Source organism: Amphiura filiformis, chromosome 15 (genome assembly GCF_039555335.1).
Source record: "Amphiura filiformis chromosome 15, Afil_fr2py, whole genome shotgun sequence".
Lineage (NCBI taxonomy): Eukaryota > Metazoa > Echinodermata > Ophiuroidea > Amphilepidida > Amphiuridae > Amphiura > Amphiura filiformis.
The window spans coordinates 51985761-52010079 of NC_092642.1; the positions used below are offsets into that span (position 1 = coordinate 51985761).

The 24319-nt window shown below is 38.4% G+C and overlaps 1 protein-coding gene across 1 annotated transcript; it reads left to right on the forward strand.

Moving 5' to 3' along the window:
• Positions 1–352: 352 nt before the first annotated feature.
• Positions 353–24034, forward strand: LOC140171812 (pre-mRNA-splicing factor RBM22-like). Its single transcript, XM_072195141.1, is given in 10 exon segments — positions 353–410; positions 9319–9372; positions 10333–10495; positions 11353–11453; positions 14506–14678; positions 15283–15483; positions 16499–16755; positions 18726–18902; positions 23671–23793; positions 23796–24034. Coding segments are annotated over 10 exon segments (1404 nt in total). The 5' UTR covers positions 353–356; the 3' UTR covers positions 23897–24034.
• The last annotated feature ends 285 nt before the right edge of the window (positions 24035–24319 follow it).

Genomic DNA, 24319 nt, shown 5'->3' on the forward strand with positions numbered 1-24319 from the left:
CATAAAAAAAATATTGTCGAAACGTTACATACCAGAAATTTATTTTTTCATCTCGAAGTTTCGAACCTCCTGTTATCTCAGGTCTTGCCTCCTCTGGTACTAAAAAAAGCAAAAAAAGTACAGAGCAGGCACAGAGGGCGCTATTTTAGTAGTTTTAAATTTTGAATATTGTTCCTAACTTACCTTTACCAATATTGTAATATTATTCCACCCATTACAGTAGGATACATTTTTATGACATATAAAATAAAAAACATACAACTTCAATGATAAAAATTTGACATTTACAAAGAATAATGAAAAGATTGTGATTTTTGAATAGAATTTTTATATTCTAGAAACACTACACATGCAAAATGGCCACTGCCAAAGGAGCGAATACGTACAATCGACAAAATTGGGAGGAATCTGTAAGTAATTGAATACGTTTTGGGGTTTTACAAGTTTTCCATATAATTCTTTGAAGTAGGCCCATCATATGATGATATTTTTTAGATGAAGGCCTGGGTAATTTTCAAGGAATTGCTTTGTTTGTGTAGCGCGATGAGACTGGTATCCGAATTCTTCGGACTTGCATGCATGGGCGGCTAGACGTTCGCCTTTCGTATCTCTTTCCTTGTTGGAAAGGTATAACGTTGAGGAGATAGGAACATGTACCGTCATCCGGGACCTACTCTGCCATGTTTGGCTGAGTAACGGTACATGAACACGGTCTTTTGTGCCTATGTAAATTAGTCATTGTGTAAAGCTGTGTTTATACCCATGGGTTGCTCATCATCAGACTGAATCCTTGACCGACAGAGGGTGTCAATATAGGCCTACGTGTCGCTTTTGAAAAACAGCGATTCATGCGCATGCTCAGCAGGCAAATCTGACGGCGATTTAGTACACTGATCATGCGTGCGATTCAGATTTCTGCAAAAGCGATTGAGTATAAATGAGTCTTTAGAAATGACTGGCGATTGTGTGTTCTCAAGTGGGTTTTATCATGTTAATTAGTGACCTGACACACATTTGTATTGGTTCGATCAAGCATTGATTTTTTGTACTGGATCGTTCAAGCATCTCCAACAAATTTTTCAATGTAAGTGCCTCTGGCCCTAGTGGAAGTAAAAACGGATACTATGGCCAGAGTTCTAGGGCTAGGGCGGCCATTGTATACATTTAGCCCTAGAACTCTGGCCATAGTATCCGTTTTTACTTCCACTAGGGCCAGAGGAACTTCCATTGAAAAAATTGTTGGAGATGGTCGAACGCACCGGAACAAATAAATGATGAAAATTGACCTTTTCATTGTGTTCCTGGGTCACTTGGCATGTGTCATACCATTACCGCAAGAGCTGTAAAATAAAAATTCCATTTGAAAAAAAACATATAGTTTTCACATTTATGCACACTTTCCCTACCTATAGAAATGAACCTCTATATTGACCATCATATTGTACCAATTTCTGTTACCTTCAATTCGACGATCCCTGTTGATTTGCTGTGAAAACGCTTGCATTTACTTGGAGGGTATTGCTTGGTTCTACAGTTATTTACATCATTGACATCATTTGACCTCTCGACCTGATGCGGCGAGGGCGCTTTGAATTTTTCCATATGCAACAATCTTCCCTACCAAGAATGCTTTGCAGTATATTACCATGATTACATGAGATTTTATGTGGTAGCTTGTGGGATACGATACATAGCCCATCATACGCTTAGCATTATGGGTAGCCTGCAATCGCATCTGATTATATTTGACCTCGCGAGGTCCTCGTCTCATGTCCCGGGCTTGTCATGTCCATTTTGCTTGAGGGTGAATAAATAACAGAGTAGTGGATTAGGAATAGTAAATTAACATGAAACGTAAAACACCTGTATAAAACGAGAATAATTCACGCATGACCGACCGGCCGGCCGCCAGTTGGAATAAAAAAATACACGCTGGATTGTCTTGGAACTCCAAATGCTTTAGTTACAAACAGTGTTCGATTTTCATCTATTTTTTTGTGTAGCAAAAATTGCTACTCACTTTCAGATTTGAGTAGCAATTCCAAAATTTTGAGTAGCAGTTTGTTTTCATCATATTTTATCGATTTTTTTGTATTTTCTTATCTTCTCACAGATTACTCAATCCCAGTACTCAATGCTTAAAAAAATGTTATGCAACTGCAGTGTTGCAGACCTAATGTGGTTCAAAATTCGCACCTAAACTTCCTAAGCTGATTATCATGTGCCCTTTCTAAACGCAATTTTTCCTTCAGTAATCAAGAGAAGTCCTACTACATTTTTTAGTAGAGGAAACTCACTAATTTATTACCTGAAGCATTAAAATAATGTGAGGAATCTATGAAATCCTAAAAATCTTGTATAATTTTGGTAGATTGTCACCAAGGACACACGATATTTCCATCTCACCACTGAACTATACACCATATAAACAGTGCAACTTCTATGACGTCATAAAATTAATATGCACGTTTTTAGTTATCTGGTAATACATGGAAGTTTTGGTATCACATGCAAAAAAATTTGCATACAAGGGAGGATACTGTATTTAGTTTAATGGCGTAAACATCACGATTTAGAGACTTTTGGGTCATATTTTTGTGGATTATTTTCTTGTAAATAGAATTTATGGAAACATTTTTGACTTCGACAAATGGCAACTTGCAAATGATGGTATATCAGCGTGGTTCACGATCGCAAGTAGGCATTTTTCCCCAATTTTTTGGGATCGCATTTTTGCTACTGGTCTGTGTAGTTGAGTAGCAGTTTGTAAAAAATGACTCGCATTTTGCGATGCGAATCCAGGTAAATCGAACACTGGTTACAAACAGAGATTGCGCTAGTAAAAAATGCATTTCAGCCCCTGCCAAAGTTCATTTTCGGACTCCCCCGTAATGTAGAATAGTCCAGATTATCGTAACCTTTGACATTGCAATATCATACAAATGTTGTCTATTTCATGCCGTAAAGATGTATGACCAAGTTTCTGAAGAATATTGGTAAGTTTAAAGGCCAGATATCAGGCTAACGAATATGATCTGCATGTATAGAAAGATCCGATCGTTGTCCGACATCAAAATTTGATAAATGTCAATGGTACAATTCTAAGCATGTGAAAGTCGTGGGGTCATTTCTCAACACAATAGGCTACCTGTCAGAGGATAATTTACATAGGCACAAAAGACCGTGTTCATCTACCGTTACTCAGCCAAACATGGCAGAGTAGGTCCCGGATGGTCGTACATGTTCCTATCTCCACAACGTTATACCTTTCCAACAAGGAAAGAGATACAAAAGGCGAACGTCTAATGTACATGTACACATATATCCAGGCTGGACACATCACACTACCGTGTGATGTGTCCAGTTCGTCGCCGAACTTACATATAAGATGGAGAGTTTAGCATAACGGCCTGCCTATTTACGCTTCCTGAAAACACTCTTGCACATAACATACAAAACCACAAATTCACTAACTTCAACTTGCACTACCGACACCATGAAAAATATTTTAATTATTACCGATCCTTCAGAATACTTGCAAATATTGGCAGTTTCATAAAATCCTGCTGCTGAAAATCGTAAATTCCACAATCTTCTGTCAGATCCAGGTCAGTAATCACAGATGGGCGAATCTACCAGCGTGACAAGACCAGAGATAATAAAGGATGAGAGGCCTCGCCGTACAAATAGCTAGCCTGATTGGCAAGCGTCGTCGCTGGCCAGATCTTCTACGGTCGTGTATGATGAGTAGAGACCATAGAGCCCTATATAGGGCTCTGTGGAAGAAACGGCTCCTAATTTTGAAGCCATGGATAATATATTCATTTATACGAGAACCATATTTTTGTACCAATCACAGAACAGAATTTCACTTACTCACAGCTGTCAATCATTCTTGTGAAACGTAAGCTCTGCCTAGTATCAAGGTCTTCTTCTGCGCATTGGTTGTGCGATTAACTAGCCTCCAGCACAAATCCTGTGCACACGATCAGGTTGGATGCAGGTGGTGTATGACGTGCAGTCCCTAAATTCAGTAAATTTTCATCGTCAACCGTGTAATTGAATGGGATTATTTTGAAATTTTAAAACGCTTGAAATATCACAAACAAATAGGCCTATGTTGATAAATAATATAAATACAAGCTAAAACCGTTGGGGTTCGATAATGAACCCCACAAAACTAACCGAGTATATGGAAAATGCCATACGGCCTGGCGGTTTCACGAGTTGCCGGCTCGATCATGTCATCCGCCGCCTGGTTGGATGGGCGGTTTACGCCTGGTTTACACAATAGGAACTGCGATGCATCCTAAACTGGATCATTTCCGTGTACTCGCATTGCATGGTGGGTAATCGCCTGCCAGTTTGCGTAGCTCCACTAGGGTGCATCAAACGCCCCTCATGTCAACCAATTTTTTTGTACCTAGTCTTTAAAATATGCCATTGGTCACAAAAATAACCTATACCAAATTTAAATTCATTCCGATGTCGTCTTCTGGGTCCACCGTGAGCCTAAACTTTGGGCGTGATATCCTGCACTATGCAGCACAATAGACATAAGGCAGCTATTCTAATACACAGATTTTCGGTACAAAATAATGGCTGCCATGTGCTTTACTTCTGGATTTGAGTATTTTGGGGAATGTTGGGTCCTTTTTCAGTCCCAAAAAATCATATTATAAGGATGTGACACCTGTTGGGACATGACAGTGTTACAAAAATTTAATAGCTGCTATATGTATCAACATTTTAAATCAGACATTGCTGCCATTTAATATATATACTTAAGATTATGTTATAATACATAAGCCGGTTTAGAAGGATTAGAATTTGCCAGCTCATATGCAAAATTTCTGTTAGTTGTCATATAATTTACGCTTACATAGCCGGGTTGGGCATGCATCTTTTACCTGTACTGCTTGACAACCTAAAGATTTATAAGATCCTCCTTGAAGGTGGATCTCACAAGAGATGACAAGATTGTTGAACTGTGTATGATGTTCCTGAGTATTCAGCAATCCATCAAACCCACCATCAAATTAACAGCAATCAGGAGGATGGCCAAATTGGTGTACTCCATCAAGATCTCCACACAGGATCACATTCTACAGCTTCCACAAGGCACAGGGACAACAAAACATCAGCTGCCCAAGCTAAGAGACTTTCTCATAATACAGCTCAAGGTGGATTGACTTGTAATAGTTATTCCGACTCCACTCTAGCCAGAGTGGTACTAGGCAGTAAAATCAAATCACCAAGTATGGTACAAGTAGTGTTGTTGCTGACCACAGAATGACCTTACCTGTACAAGCGCCTATGGCATATGAACATGTAAATGCTGCAGTGTCTCAGAACACACTGAAGGAACATCTCTGGGACCTAACTGAAGAGATGGTCTCATTTACACTCTTCAGTACTTAAAAGAGTGCCGACAGAGGAAATTAAGCAAGCACTGCCTATAGATATGTAAGCTTCATGCAGTTAAACCTTGGGAAGAAATGGTTGCACCATGTAACATAATTATTTTGGTACTGGCTTTGGAAAGCCAAAGTTCCCTGAAAATATTGATCCGTCAACAGTCCTGGCTGATTAGCAAAAAAGGACATTTTTCACAAATTATTAAAATGCTAAAGATAGGTGATAAGAGTTCCTTGCAGAGAATGTAGAAAACTGGCTACACTCAATCCTCAATAGTCAATGTTGGACTGCAGTTGGTGCCATCATTGTAATCAATGATCCTGTTGATCATGAGTAAAAGTAAGAAACTGAGAGACATCAAAATATTCCACAGGTTGTCAAGCATGATGGGAAAAAGATGCCCAACCTGTGTAAGCGTAAATTGTATGACAGCTAACAGAATTTTTGCACATGAACTGGGTTATCTTATTTTCATCATTGTGGTAAGTTTTTCTAATATAGTATATTAACTTTGTTATTTAGGGAAATTGCATAATAACACATACCCTGTGTTTACTGGGTTTTTGTAACCTAAAATTATAAGTCTAGATACGCAAATGGCAGCAATATGTCTAATTTAACATATTGACACATAGGGCAGCTATTAAAGTTTTGTAACATTGCATTGTCCTAACAGGTGTGACATCCTTATAATATATTATTTGGGACTGTAAAAGGGCCCAGCATTACCACAAGTACCCAAATCCAGAAGTAAAGCACATGGCAGCCATTATTATGTACCCGAAAATCTGTGTATTATAATAGCTGCCTTATTGCCATTGTGCTGCATAGTGTAGGATATCACGCCCAAAGTTTAGGCTCACGGTGGACCCAGAAGACGACTTCCGATTGAATTTAAATTTTGTGTAGGTTATTATTTTGACTAATGGCATATTTTAAGACTAGGTAGAAACAATTTGGTTGACATGAGGGGCGTTTGATGCACCCTAAGCTCCACGTTCACACAACAGTTTAAAATCAACACAGGTAAATCCATATAAAAATTAACATGGACACAAAATTGACATAGCTTATGTAATTCAAATAATAAAATAATAAAATGTAATATTATCATGATAGATGCACGTTTTATTAAAACTTGAAAAGATTATGAAGTCCAATAATTTGTTTGTGTTAGCTTGCACGAGTCACAAAATGGCGACCCATCACGCATTTTCTGCATGTGCCGACATTAGTAACTCATAGTGACTGTCCTCAAACTAGCGCCAGTGTGTCTCAGGCCTGAGAACGGCCGCAGGTAATTTTATGCAGAAAGTTTTCTTGCGAACAGCTGCAGGTGACAATTTAACAATGAACACGGCTTGTTTATGTACATGCGTGGGGAGGCTTGTACGTCAGCTGACGTGTTTTGGACATAAAAAAAAAAAAAAAAGTGTTGTTTTTCTTCATGAAAAATACCAGCGATGACCAGTTTTTGTGGGCTATTTGATTTACAGGTATGTCGGTTCGTCATAGGGTAGAAATGATAGCTGTACAATTTGTATAACATACAGTTTAACATAGGCCTAAACATTTATGGGCACAAATCGACCTTCCGTATTATGCACAAGTATGTGGAAGTGGCAGGCATAATGTACACAGTCACAGAGGGAACAACGCACTTTTGGATCATGCATGCATGGGATCGCGTTTTAGCAATTGAAAAATGTATTTCAGCTATAAATCTTGTTATCAAATTAAAGCTGATGTAACTATTATTCTTTCAACGGAATATAAAAACCCTTTTATTAACCACTGACTGTAACAATTGTTAGAAGTTCTCAAGTTAAAGTCCTGCAAGCGTGTCAAGTCAATAAAGTTGGCGAAATGTGGACAATTTGTCTACCCTACCGACGACAACAGACACTGAAACTGAAACTGTAGTTCACCACGCCACATAAACTTTAGGAATCCCAGGCAAACCTTAGTTAACACATTTGCTAGTCAGTCAAATTCGCCGACAATGTCAATGCATATTTACATAGAAATTAAAAACAACTGGCCGAAGAAAGAAACCTACATAAATATGCTTTCTATACTTCACTTAACCCAAATATATGATTTTTTATGGTGATAAGACAGGCGCACATGGAATTTTAGAGGGATTTTGATAGCAGTTCCATTAAAAAAAGCTGCTATCATAATGAGACTAAGATCTAGAAACACCCCTGAAATGCCGTTTTGGGGAATTTTGCTAGCTGAATCTTTTTGATGAAAGTCAATCTTTGACAAGATGTAACTTTGCTACGGAAAGTGCTATGAAAAAAAAAAAAGGTTTTCAGTTTTGGCTTTGTTTACTCAAGAGCTTTAATTTGATATATAAAATGATGCAGTTTGATGGCAAATTTGAATTCACCTAGCATACCTATAAACTTGTAGTTGTATGAAAATTCGGAATGCTCGCCAATAAGTTTACCATCTTTATGTAGGTATCCCAGGCAAGTCCTTAGTTAACACATTTGCTAGTCAGCGAAATTCGCAGAGACAGGGGCCCAAACACAATGCATATTTACATAGAAATTTGAATTTTTTTTAGAGAATAGGTCGGTGAAGGAAACCTACATAAATATGTTTTCTATACGGTACTTCACCAAATATATGATTTTTTTTGTTTATAATCAAGTCGCACATGGAAATTTAGAGGGATTTTGATAGCAGTTCCATTAAAAAAAGCTGCTATCGCCATGAGACTAAGATCTAGAAACGTCCCTAAATGCCGTTTTGGGGAATTTTGCTAGCAGAATCTTTTTGATGAAAGTCAATCTTTGACAAGATGTAACTTTGTTACGGAAAGTGCTATGACAAAAATGTTTTCAGTTTTGGCTTTCTTTACTCAAAGGCTTTAATTTGATATGTAAAATGATGCAGTTTGATGGCAAATTTGAATTCACCTAGCCAGCCCTCGAATTAAGGATCTGAAGGGGCACGGCAACTTTTTTAGGGCAAGTTGATAATTGCCTTGGATTTTCACTAAAAAGGCAAGGCAACATGGCAGTTTGTAATATTTCAAGAGGGCATCATGGCAACTGTTGAAAATTTGAGAAGGGTACCAAGGCAATTTCTCAAAAGTGAAGAAAACACACACAAACATAGATAGATGATTTTATAATGAAGGGGCAGGGCTGGGGCACCTACGGCAACTTCATTAGAGGGTATGGCAAGTGACTGCCTTGGGTAAAGGACATATTTTGAGGGCATTACGGCAGTGGGGATGGGCACCCACGGCAAAATGCCATGGGTGCCGTGGGTTAATTCGAGGGCTGCACCTAGCATACCTACTTTATGTATTTCCAGTTGGTTGATGTTTTTTTGTACTCGCATACACAATGTACAGTCCAAAGGTTTTCCAGAGAAAGCTGCTGCTTCACAAAATAAAATGAATTCTCATTAGGCCAATGAAAGTCAATTCCTCGTTTTCCGTTACACAATTTTTCATGACTGTGTAGGTGACCATTTCATTTATGAATTTTGGTACTATTACATCAAAAATGTCATATAATGAGAGAAAATGTACCATTTTGAAGCATCAAACTCTAAAAAGTACTTTTTTGGCTATATAACTTGATCAATTTCAGCGATTTTAATGCAGTCTTTTCGAATGCCATGAAAACAAATAGTTACTCATCGTATTTCAATGTATCGCCCAGGCCTATTTAGTGGTATTTAACCTACAGGGGCCAAATTTCCTGTAAATCTACCTGTTAAAGTTGCACAGATCATATTACATGTACCGTATGTAGAAACTTATATTGTACATGTGTATGGAGCAAGAATTTAATGCATGTAATACATTCAACTCAATGTGAGGCAGCATTTATTACCAATTGAACATTTAATCTTCTATCTCTATATTTTTTGCAGGAATTCCCCATTTTGTGCCAAACATGCCTTGGTGATAATCCTTACATTCGCATGGTAAGTAGTAAAATACTCGTAACTCCACTTAAAGAGAAGTAATGTCGCATGTTGAACTAATTACAACAGAATTGATTTTAATACAGTGCAGTGCATTGCTTTAAGGTCCCCAGAACACCATACTAAAAGTCCCATTTGCATAAAAACAAGTTGATCATGTAGGGGTCAAATCTCATAGCAGTGCATTCAAAGGATGAATTCATAAAATAGTTTGACCTATCTCTGATGTGTTCCTAAGATATCTCAGATTTTGACTTCTACAGGTGTAAAAATAGAGGTGTTATTGACACATGATTTCTTATTCAACACTTCGTCAGGGAAAAAAATACGTCAGTCGACACGTATCGAAATCTAAAAAATGCTGAAAAAAGTCGATAGATAAGCTTAAAATCACTCCGATATGAGTAACGATCACTGATTTCAGGTGTAAGCATACTTCTTGGTTCGTTCTACTTCCAGGTTCGGGTCAACTTCGGGAGGAAATTTTTGACTTTCCGATGAAAACATGATCGTACGATAAGCTTATTTGGACAAACATCATGGAAATTTCATATTTTTCTTTTGTCGTAAAGTGTTGAAAAGGGACAGTTTATTTTGATATGTCTTGTCGACGATAATACGACAATCGATAACACCTTAGTAAAAACTTGAAAAATGTTCTGAATTTGATAAAAATTGTCTCAAATTGTTCTGCTTGCAATACACATTGAAAAAACAATATATTGTGGATCAATGTCTAGGCGTTGTGCCTGTACGTAGCGCACTATAAATCACTGCGCTTTTTTAAAAACAGCTTTAATAGCTAGGGCAACAAAAGTCAAAGACCAGAGATATGAGAAACTACTCATATTTTGATTAATTTTGACCAAAAGAATGTTTTAGTTTAGGATTTCTTAGGACTTTCAATGTGCTCTGTGGATCTCATAGAAATTCATTGTTACTTTTTCTTATCTTTTACAGACCAAAGAGAAGTACGGACGAGAATGCAAGATCTGTCAGCGTCCCTTCACCATATTCCGATGGTGCCCTGGAGCCAGAATGCGATTCAAAAAGACAGAAGTCTGTCAGACTTGTAGTAAACTCAAGAATGTTTGCCAGACATGCTTATTAGATTTAGAATATGGTAAGAGTCAACTTTATAATCAATATATGTCCTGAAGTTAGTTCAGCTTATAATAGGCGAAAATGATTCGGTTTTTGTTTCTGTGCACATCAATAAAGTCCCAACTTACGCTTGTGTAAATTCACATAAGGGTGCGCCAGTCACGCATTACGCAACGAACAACTAGCAATACGACGTCACTCATAACAGAGTCATGCTCATTTAAATAAAATTCTGTCCTCCATAAGGTACCACAGGAAATTCGTATGATAATACAATAAATCGTGTGATAGGTATGAATGGTTGTGGAATCGATCTAGAGACCTGTCCCTCTGTCATCTTAAATTATCTTAGAGCTGTCCTCCAGCATGGCTGCCATTTCAATTGTTATACCGTTCCGGTTGGTTTATTGCATACACTCTATATCAATATACAATGTTATATTTTCGCCTATTATTTCCAAGATGGGGCTTAGTTGTGGAATAGGGGAATAAGCTGGCTTGGGGAAAGGGGTCTAGAAGGCTGAATGTGATTCAAGAAGACTGAAGATCCCCACATAATGTTTCACTGCTGAGGTACCTCAGAGGCGTAGATAATACTCCACTAGACGCAGCCTGACAATAGTACGGTAGATAATCCGATGATCATAGTAGATGACTCTTTTGATATTCTGGGATACAGACCAAAGTGATCTCATCTTGTGTTCCTCGACGGCATGATTGGATGACCTACCGGCCCAAATAAATTTTGAGCTGAAAGGGCAAACCGACCTCTTTTTGTTTGGCCTTAACATGAAAAAGAAGGGTTATTAGATGTATTATATTATATTGATAAGTAAGTGTTATTTCCTAACATTATTATCTGTAAACACATTTCAGGTTTACCTATCCAGGTTAGAGACAATGCTCTAAGCATCAAAGATGACATGCCTAAATCAGATGTTAATAAGGAATATTACACACAGGCTATAGACAGAGAGGTTAGTATTGTGTTGCCCTCCGTGACCGACACAAATTTAGTAAAAATTCTGGAAAAGGTCTTGATGTACAAGGCCGTGTGTCCTGAACTCGCCACCCTTAGCGTTACATGACAAATATTATGAATTTTTACACCAACCGGGTTTCTAATTAGATTATCTCGACAATCATCAACCCTAAACTAGCAAAAGTATACATTTTTGGAAAGCTGAAGGCATAAGCAATTCAAATATATACATTTCAACTCATTATACAGGGTGACCTGCAAGTTATACAGGGTGGAATAAAAAAGATTTTGATAAAAAATGGGTCACTCAATGCATTGCTTATTACCAACTTACAGTAATAAACTGGAAGTAAACAACATTCATTTGGTTAGAGGATATGGAGAGCCAACTGACTTTGGAAGAAACCAAAATCACAGCTGTTTGGTAATCTAGGAATATAGGGTGTCCCAAAGTATGAAAAATTTTTATACAAATTCAACATATTTTGAACCTAAACATTTTCCCCCTAACCCATACAGAAAAAAAATATGTCCATATTTAGATTCCTCGTCAAATTTCCCTTCAGAAAATCTATACTTTGACTATGATAGGATAAGTAATTAAAATTTTACAGTAACTTTTAGATTTTGAAGACATCTGCATTACTTACTACAGTGTTTAATATGACAACGGGTAGTTTTGTATGGAAAAGTTGGTATTTTCTAGACTAAACCAATCATAAATTATTAAAAACAATTAGTAGAATTGTTTAGCTGTAAGGCCATGAGTGTTTTAGATGCTAAATAGGGTCCAAATCCAATTTACAGTCTTTACAAAAGCAGATTACGCACTAAAAATACCAATCCCATAGAGTTTGTGTGTACCACATCCCCCACCACCACATCCCCCACCACCGCCACCCTGCCCATTCTGAATTCTATGAAGCACAGTGTCAGTATTAAAAAAGTTCAAGTATTTCTTTTTACAGGGTTGAAAGTGCATTTTATTTAGCAATAAAATGAGACCACAAGCATGACAATACCTTCTTGCTTGACAGAGATATCATCATTTGTTTTGGAGTCGACTTTGGCAAAATGTAACGTCGCCACCTTTTTTTGGTGGCGAGCTCAAGACACACAACCACAAGAGATAACCGACCTTAAGGTGGAATCCCCCCGGTTGTGGGCAAAAAAAACAACTTTACAAATTGGAATTAAGGAAATAAATACCTTTCTTTTTGCTTTTTGTTTGACAACAGTCGGAGCTTCCATTCAAAAGTTATATTCAAAAATGTGACTTAGCGAGGCAAGACGGAAGTTTTGACCTCAAGATTTTGACCTCTAATCTTCACTATTATTTGTGATAATTCAAGTGTGTCTTTTCCAAATCAAAATTAAAGTAAAACAGTGTTTCTAAAATATAAAAAAATCCTAAAAACAGTGTTTCTAGACTAAAATTCACTAAATTGCTGATATCTCGAAAACTTTTTTTCGCGAACGCATGTCACTCCACAAGGAACACAATATCTCAAAAAGTATTTGAGGTAATGGACTTCAAATTTGAACTGAGTGTTGCTGATATGCAGGGCTATAAATTGAACTAGAAGTTTGTAATTCCAAGCTTGGGAACTATGTTGTTGCTATGGCAGCATCAAAACAGCATACAACAATAATTATTCAATTTTGAATTTGACCTTTGACCTCCGGGTAGACCCCCAAGACATCACATGATTATCATAATTCTAGTTCAGATTCGAGTCCTGTCTATGAAGAACACATTCCGAAAATTTCATTTCTATTGATAAAATACTTTTTGAGATATCATGTTCCAAAGGTCTCTACCTTTGAAATTCACCAAATCAATATGACGGCCGTTACCATAGCAACGGGTGATATGACCAAAAATCTGAGTATTGGATTTGAATAAAAATTGTTTAAGGTATACATGTCACCTAGTTATGGAAAGTTTCATTCACTAAGTTTACCTATACAAGCTTTAGATTCCAGATCACCTTAATGTTAGATTTTCAGGGGAATTTTTTTTTAAATTATGAAATTATCTATTGCAGCTCTATTATTTTATTTCCATGGACCTTTGGATGCATTGAAATGGCCTGGGTATCATAGTTTGATTATCTCGTAATTGGCGGGAAATGTTAGGTTTTTACCACTACACCGAAAAGTAGACCCACATTAAGAGGCGCTATTTAATGACCTGTCTGGTGTGTATTTTGTGATTTAAAAATAAAGTAGACAAAGCATAGGACTTGAATTATGATTTGGAGAATCAACTTTGCATTCTAAAATGATGGCTCAGCAGCAAACTATCTGATCTCCATTACATGTGCATGATGTCGGTGATATATGCAGTGAATGAGAACTTGTATGGCAATCATACACACATTCTTTTTGCCACTGAGCCACCAAAGTTAAGTTTCATCACTTAATACGGACTCTTTGATATTGGCAGAACAAGGAATACACTCACTGGAGCTATAGTTTGATTAGCTCGTAATAGGCAGGAATTGTTAGGCTTTTACCACTACGCTGAAAAGTAGACCAACGTTAAGAGGTGCTATTAGTTGACCTGTCTGGTGTGTGTAAAAGAAAGTAGACAAAACATAGGACAAAGCATAGGACTTGAATTAATAATTTATGATGCTTCTGGTAAGATGCACAAGATAATATGCATGAGGTGTCACTGGAGTCGGAACAGATAAAAGTGTTGCGAATCTTCTAATTGATTCTCGCAAATATTTGTATGAAGAGATTTCTCTGTATCCAGTTTGATTCTTGTAAATATTCAAAGTCTAAATGGCAGATGCATGGCCAGAATTAAATGATACACATAAAATTCCTTTACAAGAATCTTAACTTGATCTCTGCTCAATCTTTCAGATGAATAACAAAATGAAATTGAACTTGTAGCTTTGTACGCACCTCTGATTACTACCAATTTCAAATAAGGAAAAACAATTTTTGCTGAAGCATGAAACGGTATCAGCCTATATAAGTGTAAAGTGTATGTAACTTGCTCACTTACTGACTCAGCTTTTTTGACATTACAGATTGCTAATACAGAGGGGCACAACCCAGCAGGCTCAGTAGGCAAAGCACAGGCACCTAGTGATCTACTACTGAAACTAGCGAGGACGTCACCGTATTACAAACGTAACAGACCTCACATATGCTCATTTTGGGTGAAAGGAGAATGCAAACGAGGAGAAGAGTGCCCATACAGGTAAGCACTAAGCACAGGACTGAGCACAGGAATGCTAGGCTATCACTATAGGGGAAGAAATATGAAAGCCCTTCTTTTATAGTCTTGCATTCTGCTAATTATATGTGATGTGATCTTATTGAAGGGGTCCGTCACCAACCTTTGCACAGTATTTTTGTGGGGCCTGAAATTCACAATATAATACAAATTTTATGGCAAGTTATTGAAAATTGATATTTCTGACATTCTTTGAAGTAGACTTTAACGTTTTTAATTTAATGATTATATGTATATACTTAAAGTGGATGTAGGTGGGATGAAAAGCTGTTCATCATTTGAAAATTTTGACCTTTCATATTAATTTTTTCCTCCAAACACCTAAAAATGGCGGCATTTAACCAAAATAGACAAAAGGCAGACACCCTCCACAAAAACGTTACAATAGATTAGTCTTTTAATAATACATGTTTGTACAGCCTCCTGTATCAGTAATACAGTTGCTTAAACTCCAGATAATGTTTTTGTGGAGGGTGTCATTTAGAGGCATATTCTTGTAAATAGAATTCTCCGGTAGTTGTCCAAAGCAAATGCTGATATCATTCCATTATGTTCTCAATCTTTCCAGACATGAGAAACCAACAGATCCAGAGGACCCACTGGCCGATCAGAACATTAAGGATCGTTTCTATGGTGTTAATGATCCTGTAGCCGATAAGTTAATGCGACGAGCCAACACTATGCCCAAGCTAGAGCCACCTGAAGATAGAACTATCACTACGCTGTATGTTGGTGGGTTGGCTGATAAAGTCAGTGAGGAAGATCTCAAGTAAGTATTCTTTTGAATATATTACATTCAATTATTAGTGCTTTCTTCCATGGTAGGGAAGTGTGAAGCAAAGAAGTATGGTAGTTTTGTGTGTAAAGCACAAAAAAAGCACAGTGATTTATAGTGCGCTACGCACAGGCACAATGCCTAGACGTTGATCCACAAGCCTCAGCACACTTCACAAGATATTTGCAGCGCAAATTTTTTCCAATTTGAAAAGAACCATAATTTTTGCGTCATGTAATTTTCACGAAATTGATACATTTTCTTAAAGGGGAATATTGGAATGTCATCTTTCCCTGGGAAAGATATGACAGCAGGCCAGACCATGGCCAGAGGGTAAAGTGAGTAGGTTTCTTTCACCTTCATGGCAAGGATAGTCATTGCAAATATGGGCTAACTTTGCCGTAGGCCATCCAATATGCCACAAATTAGTAGGGCTACAACTGGTATCTACTGGTCAGTTTATTCCCCTATTTCCACATCTGTTATATTTATGTGCACCTTTAAAGGCCTATATGGGGCTGAACCTTGTTCCTACATTGTGAACAGCTCTATCATCTTCTGAAATAGCCTTTAGCCTAAGTATAATGTCCTGTCATGATAAAAGGGCATAATAGACATTTCTGCGAAAATGAGTTAGCACTGTGGATGATTGTAGGCAGTTTGTATCGTCCTGCATTTTCCCAATTTTAAAGCCCCTGATCCTGAATCTAACCCCTTTGAAATTGGTGTGCCATGTCTAGGACTTTCAGCTGTCTACAAATTTGGCACTGTTTCCCAAAATGGGACAAGAAATTCCCTTTTTTTTTTGCATGATTTGCGGTATCGTGCAAAATCTGAAAGCTTAGTTTAGATGAATGCTTTCTGACATTCAAAAAGCTATTAATTCTGTACTACAAATGTATGATAAAGAGTGCAGATTTAAAATCATAACTTAAAAATTAATCAAGCTAGCAGAGGCAGGCCACCATTTTCCAATTGCATAATTTCTTGTCATCTTTTCTTAAAACAGAAACCACTTTTACCAATTTGGTGAGATACGCAGCATAAATGTCGTGCAGAAACAGCAGTGTGCATTTGTGACGTTCACAAGCCGCTCGTCAACAGAGATGGCTGCCGAGGGGTCATTTCAGAAGCTGATCATCAAAGGTCGAAGGTTAAATGTCAAGTGGGGTAAATCCCAAGCCCAGCAAGGAAGCGGGTCAGGGAAGAAGGACGGAGATAACGGAGATGAGACGAAATATGAACCAGTACCAGGGTTGCCTGGAGGTAAGCACAATATTGTTGTTGTTGGCTACAGTTTCTGGCAGAGAAATTTTGAGAGGGTGCAGAGCGTCAACACGGAATGGGGTTCTGATTGGCTGAATCAATCGTATGACAATCATAGCAACAGACTGATAATCTGATTGGCCGATTATGCGTCAAAGCGGGAAATGATCGCGTAGTGGCGCGCAGTGGCGTAGCCAGGATTTTGGAACCGAGGGGACACAACTTGTAAATGTACCGACGGAAATATTTTTTGCCGACGGAATGGTTTGAAAAAGTGAAGAGCAAAAAAAAGGATATCAGGCGCCGCTAGCAACCGAAAAACAACTAATTTTATGTATAATTCAATTTTTAAACATTTTTTGTATCATCACCATGCATAACCAAAGTAAAATATTAGTCCATTGATCACCCAAATTATTTTTCGCCAACACCGTCCGTCTACCATCATGAGCGGGAGGCACTGGCCCCCCCACTGGCTACGCCACTGGTGAGCGCATTTCTTGTAAGTGTGTTACAATGTGTGTGCGTATAGCGTCATCATGGCGTGATGTTGTGTGCATGTAGGGCGCTTGTGGATCGATGCCGCCTGCACACACAAGAGAAGTCCACATTGATCCATATGTCAGAAGTCCACACTGATGTGGATTTGTCCTCCTGTGTGTAGTTACCCATCATTACTTACCTATATTATGATAGCATAGTTATTGTTATTAGCAGCTTCTGGGTGTGACGGGTTACTAGTGGCGGGTTGACTAGGGTACTTTACATTTGAGCTAGGATGGTTAGAGAAGAATATTTTGCTATCACAATAACAGTGAAATTTGTGTAATGAGCAAGCTAATTTTAAAAGAAACTCTTTTGTAAAGTCCATTTGCTCTAACTGAGAAGGTTTTGTTGGGAGTTGATAATTCCCAATGTTGATAAAAACCACACCACATTACTACACACCAGAGGTCAACAACTGATTAATTGGCACACCACTAGCAGCATAATATTTTGGGCTTTTTAAAAACTCACTGTATTTGGATTTCCAATTGTAAGCAATGATCTCTTACTTTGTATACATAATATTTCACCAATAATGTTTTGCCTTAATTTATCTAGATACTCACATTATTGGAGATAAATTCTTAAAAAATGATGCATTATTCTTTTATGTATCATTTCTTACTTAAGGGGGTACTACACCCCTCGATAAATGTGTGTCTATTTTTGCATTTTTCTCAAAAACTAGTTACACAGTGGTAACAAAAGTTACGTATATTAGGGGCAAGGAATCCAATTACTACAATGGAATTTCAGTGACCCAAGACAAGCGGTTCATTATTTATGATAAGAAATAAGGTACCGCTTGGATGTACCTCATTTCCTATCATATACACTGAACCACTTGTCTTGAGTTACTGAAATTTCAGTGTAGTGATTGGATTCCTTGCCCCAATAATATAAATAACTTTTGTTACCAGTGTGTTATTATTTTTTGAGAAAAATGCAAAAATAGTCAAAAATTTACCACACGGGTGTAGTACCCCCTTAATAAAGTGAAATTGCCAAACACCTTTTCTAAAAATAGATAAATTGTATACAGTCTACTATTATACCATGACAAGTGTCTCTTATCATTGGTATGACCTCTTGAGTACCCCTTTCACTAGGAACCACAACATGCTCATCTATCAGGGCACAGTTCTTGAACCCCAATGCATTTGTACATTCATTGAATGACCTTTAAACATTTGGGTACAAAAAATCATACTCTGCAACTTGAGGTCAAATTTTGCACTATGATTGTTTTATTGAGGTTATTGAACTATGCTATTGGGATGAGGCCATTGTGGACCATAGTGTTTGGAACTTGTGGCCGTGAAATCAATCAGGCAAACCACTAACCTAGTAAACATACCCAGTCAAAACCTTCATTCTTAGAGCGGAATGGACTTTAACCATTTTTATTTGATTTCTCATTACAGCATTACCACCACCCCCTGGAGTGGATAATCCTGACACCAACTTCTTTAATCTCAATCAAGGTCCTGGTAATTTACCTCCTCTTCCTGGAGGACCACCGGGAATGCTGCCGAGAGGACCACCCCCACGGCTTCCCCCTCCCCCAATGCATATGGGTGGTAGACCCCCTCCACATGGAGGTAAGTTCATCAATTTTGGTTCATTACAAGACTTTTTATCGGAAAAATCAGCTGCGATCTTTTTGTTTCATTAAAAGGTTTTTTCCCTCTGTAAAAGTCACCTGATAGCTTGTTATTTCTGCAGCTTTTTGAGAAATATTTTACTCTTTGTTACTGGCTCAGGTCACAGAGTTTGGAAATTGGACTTTTCCAGTTGAAATCCATACACCCTTTATTGAGGTCATGACCTTTAGGGTTGACAAGGTATTGTTGGTCGTAGCAACCAAAAAATTGATTTTCTTTGTCTAGATCAATATATTATTGACAAAAAACACCTTGATGTTTTGCAAAAGTTCATGCCACAAATCCTATACTTTGAAAACATGTTTAATTTATTGTTGTTAATGAGTTATATACGTTTAAAAAAAGTGTTGTTGTTTCATCCCTCTTTACAACATATCTCAAGAACCACAGGACCTACAAAAGCATATCTGTGATATTTGAATTCTTCTACACGCTCGCTATGAAATGAGCAATGAAGTTTTTGCCAAAGCTCACTACCATTCGCAAGATGCTGTGAACTACCAAATCGCAACATTTTAAAATAGTTCATAAGCTTAATATTTCCCGTGCAGGGAGTGTGGATTTTAACCGCCATTTGAAATTCACACTCCCTGTGTGGAAGATTAAGGTCATGTCTTCCACAGGGGGTGTATGGATTTCAACTGGAATAGCAGTTGTGAAGCATTCATTAGATATTGTGTTTTTGTATAGTTCCGACAACAAATGGATAGAATAGTTTTATATTTGGGTAGTGTCCATATCAAATTGACCAGGTTTTTGGTTCAAAGTCCTTTGAAATAATGAGGGTTTTGACCAACAAAGTACAGTCCAACCTTGCTTAGCCAGCCATGATATCTCATTCCAATGAGCAAACTGTTCAGCAAAACCAATGTGAGCACTCACCAGGTAACCATAGCAACATGAAGTTAGGTCTATGGAATGCCCAGTCTGTCGGCAATAAAGGGGACACAATAACTGATATAATCTTGAATGCGGACTTGGACTTCTTCTTCCTCACGGAAACCTGGCTCCGTTCTGATGATCGTGTCATCACTGGGCAAATGTGTCCTCCTGGTTACTCATTTTTGGGTGTTTTTCGTAACTCTGTCCATCGCGGTGGAGGAACTGCCTGTGTTTTCAAGAGCCAACTGAGTCTCGAACTCTGCGAAGAGAAACTACCTAAAAGTGACACTTTTGAACATTCATTATTTTATATGAAGAACCAGAACCTTTACTTTGTTGTTGTGTATAGATCATCATCTTTAAAGCAAATGCCTCAATACTTTCATGATTTTGAGATATTTCTCAATGCAGTTGACCTCCTTCCTGGACGATCAGTGGTATTGGGCGACTTCAATATCCATATGGACATGCCCGATGAAAGCGACACCAAATCTATGCTTGCTATCCTTGAGTCTCTTAGCTTTGAGCAACTTGTTGATGAGCCCACTCATGTTAAGGGACACACTTTGGATTTGGTTATGGTTAAAGAGAATGATTATGTTGTTAAGCCATATGACATCCACCCTGTTCATGTTTCTGATCATTTTCTCATACTTTGTGACATTGATTTTAAGAAGCAGTCAATTGTCAGAGCCACCAATGTGTACAAAGCGCGTAATTTCCGCACTATTGATCCTGTTGCTTTTGAGGAAGACCTTGTGTTCAAGCTCAATACCACTGATGATTCCATGGATGAGGCACATGTAGACCTTGTCCAGTTTTATAACAAAACCTGTAGCCAAGTACTTGAGACCCATGCACCTGCCAAAGAAAACCCATGTACCGTTCGCATCAAACCTGAATGGTTTAATCAAACTGTTCAGGATGCGCGACGCCTACGTGAAAGGCGGAGTGAACGGCGCTGGCGTAAAACAAGGACTGAAGTTGACCGTCAAGCCTATATTGATTCCCAGAGGAAGCTGCAACAACCATTAGCAAAGAGAAAGCATCTTTTTATAATGAAAGGCTACTCAATTGTAACACTAAGGACATGTATAAGACTATAAATGCTCTTTTGAATAAGACCTCACGTGACCTTCCTGATAGTAGCTCTCCAGCTACATTAGCTAATGATTTCTGTAAATATTTCATTGGTAAAGTAGAAACAATTCGTGCTGATGTTGATGCTGTCCATGCTACCTCTTCAAACACCACTTCTCAATGTTCTACATCTAGCACATTGCAATGCTCATTTGACAAATTTGAAGTTGTGTCTGAAGAAGAGTTATCTAAAATAATAACGCCATGGACCTCCAAGTCATGTGACCTAGACCCCCTCCCGACCTGGTTGTTAAAGAAACATATCCATATCTTTCTCCCTATTCTTACTAAGATCGTCAATAACTCCCTCCTTTCTGGCTGCTTTCCTGCTGAACTACGTAGGGCTACCATCACGCCTGTGCTAAAAAAAGGTGTCCCTTGACAAACAGCAGCTCTCGAACTACCGCCTGTCTCCAATCTGGCCTTTGTTGGTAAACTGATTGAGAAGGTTGTCAGTGTTCAGCTCACCGAGTATGTTGAGTGCAATAAACTGGCTGAGCCTTTGCAGTCAGCGTATCGGGCTGCCCACAGCACAGAGACAGCACTCTTGGCTGTTCATAATACCATCCTCAGAGCTATTGATGACAACAGGGCTGTCTTTGTGGTGTTACTGGACTTGACTGCCGCATTTGATACGGTGGATCACCGTATTCTGTTGCAGCGTTGAGCCAAGAATTTGGCATCATTGGTGATGCCCATAGAGTGTTCCAGTCCTACCTTGAAAATCGCAGTAGTCAGGTCTTTGTGAAGGGATGCTATTCTGATAGGGTTCATCTGCCTTATGGTGTCCCCCAGGGATCGGTCATTGGCCCGATACTGTTCACCTATTACACTCATGCCATCGGGAACATTATTCGTAATCATGGCCTCCTATATCACCTCTATGCTGATGATGTTCAGCTGATTATCACCTTTAATCCTGCCATCCCGGGTGATGCAGCTTGTGCCTTGTTCAAACTTTCCAACTGCATCCATGAGCTACAAACTTGGCTCACCAGTAACAAGCTCAAGCTCAATATGGCGAAGACTGAGTTTTTACTGCCTCTTCTGATTATCACTACATTAATCTCAAGCATCTCACCCTTTATTTGGATGGGTTGGAGATCTCTGTATCTTCATCGATAAAGAATTTAGGGGTCATTTTTGACCATGACATGAAGATGTCCAGTTATGTTGCACATTTGTCCAAAACTTTGAACTGGCAGATTGGTAATATTTGGAGGATTAGGCGATTCCTAAGTTTTGATGCGTGTACCAATGCGGTTAGGACTCTTGTCCTGTCCAAGATTGATTACTGCTCCTCCTTGCTTAATGGCATCTCCCAGAAAAACCTCACCCGCCTACAGCTTCTCCAGAACAAGTGTGCCAGACTCATTTTCAGAGAACCAAAATATACGCATACTTCTCCTTTGCTTCATAGTCTGCACTGGCTTCCAGTTGCTAAACGTGTCCAGTTCCGCACTCTCGTCCATGTTTATAAGGTTCTTGCTTCATCTACACCTGAATACCTGTCGTCCATCCTTCACACCCGTCATTCTGGGTACTCTTTGCGCTCTACTGCTGCCACTTGTCTTTCCATTCCAAGATCCCACAAGTTGGCTGGTGACAGAGCATTTTCCATCATTGCCCCTGTTCTATGGAATGGCTTGCCTTCCCACATTCGTGACTCTCCCAATGTCCAAACTTTCAAAAAGAACCTAAAACTCACCTTTTCACCTAATGTTTCCTCCCTCTTGCATTTTTCCTTTTCCATAGCGCTTTGTTTCTTCATTTAAAAAGCGCTCTCTAAATCTGTGTATTATATTTATTTATTATTATTATGATGGGACCAAACAATAGTTAGATAAGGCCAACAAAATTGTTTGCTTGCCCTCCACCGACCAACCTAAAATTGGACAAAATCAGGGTAAAGCCCTTTTTGAAATTTAGCCAACAACATTTTGTTAAGAGGAATATCATTACCTTAACATTTCATAAGTTATTATAACTGTCCATTCCTGCATCCATGTTTCAGCAGGTAGCCGGCGCAAATAAGGAAAATTTGGAAATAAAAATGTAATGGGAAACTGGGCATTGACTTTCATTAACCTAATTAGTCTCATCCCTATTATAAATGTATCTCAGTACAAGATATACAAATATTAATATAAAGATTATTACACAAGGCAGTATCATGTTTAACACCTGCACCCTTCATAAGGCCAAAAAAAAAAAGTTTGGTTGCCCATAGAGACCGACCGAAAAAATTAGAAATCTTTGGTCAGGTTTTTTTTCAATCACTTTTTTAGAAGATACATATAATTTGGACAGTACCAAGGACATTTTATATTTGTTATTCACTCATTTGTTTGATTAAATGCATATTTGATTAAAAACAAGAAGTATTTCCATTTAAATTCAGTCCAAAAATGCACAATATTTTACTGTAAATGATCAAGCATGGTCAATACTAGCCTTTTCAAAATGGAGAGAGTCTATGAAAAAAAAAGGATCAACCTACTGACCCTCTAAATTTTTATCTTGGAAGTGCAACCAAACAAATTTTTTTTTTTTTTAATAGGCTGGTTGAATAGCTTTCAGATTTTCCAGTTTTGCAAAAAAATATCTTCCCAGCTATTCTTTATATCAGTAAAAAATCAATCTTGCAGCTAATCCATTGATTGTGTCTATTCGTCTTTTACAGGCTTTGGTATGCGCCCAATGATGCCACCACCGATGCCGCCAGGTTTCCGTGGTATGCCGCCTCCAATGCACAGAATGAGAGGACCACCCCCTCCACCCATCCCTCCATTCCACGGTAACAGACCCTACCCCCTCCAGGTATTCGACCTCGTGGTCCTCCACCCCAAGCCGTACACTACCCATCACAGGATCCACAACGAATGGGAACTGGCAAGTCAGATTCATAATACACTTGCTGTGACTTGGCAGTGCAAGCTTAGACTCGTGAGCTTGCAGGTTCGAATCATGGCTGTACCATTGTGTTGTGCACTTATGGCAAGGCTCTTCCTCTCTATTGCCTCCCTCCACCCAAGTGTATAAATGGGTACAGGCTTATGCGGGGAAGATAACCAGACAGGGATATGTGACAAGCTACCACATCACTTTATACTGAGGCGGAGACTGGCTGCAATGCTTCGAAAGAGATATAAGCACTCCAGTCTATGAACAACATTGGTTAACAATTTTGTGGGTAAATTATTTTAAAATCTTGGTATCTCGCTTAACTTGGGATGAGTACATACTTACTGGTGTACAGATCTTAAATGAGTGTAATAGTTCACCTGTAAGCATAAGGTGAATAATGGATTCCATTTCATGAGCTGGTATTG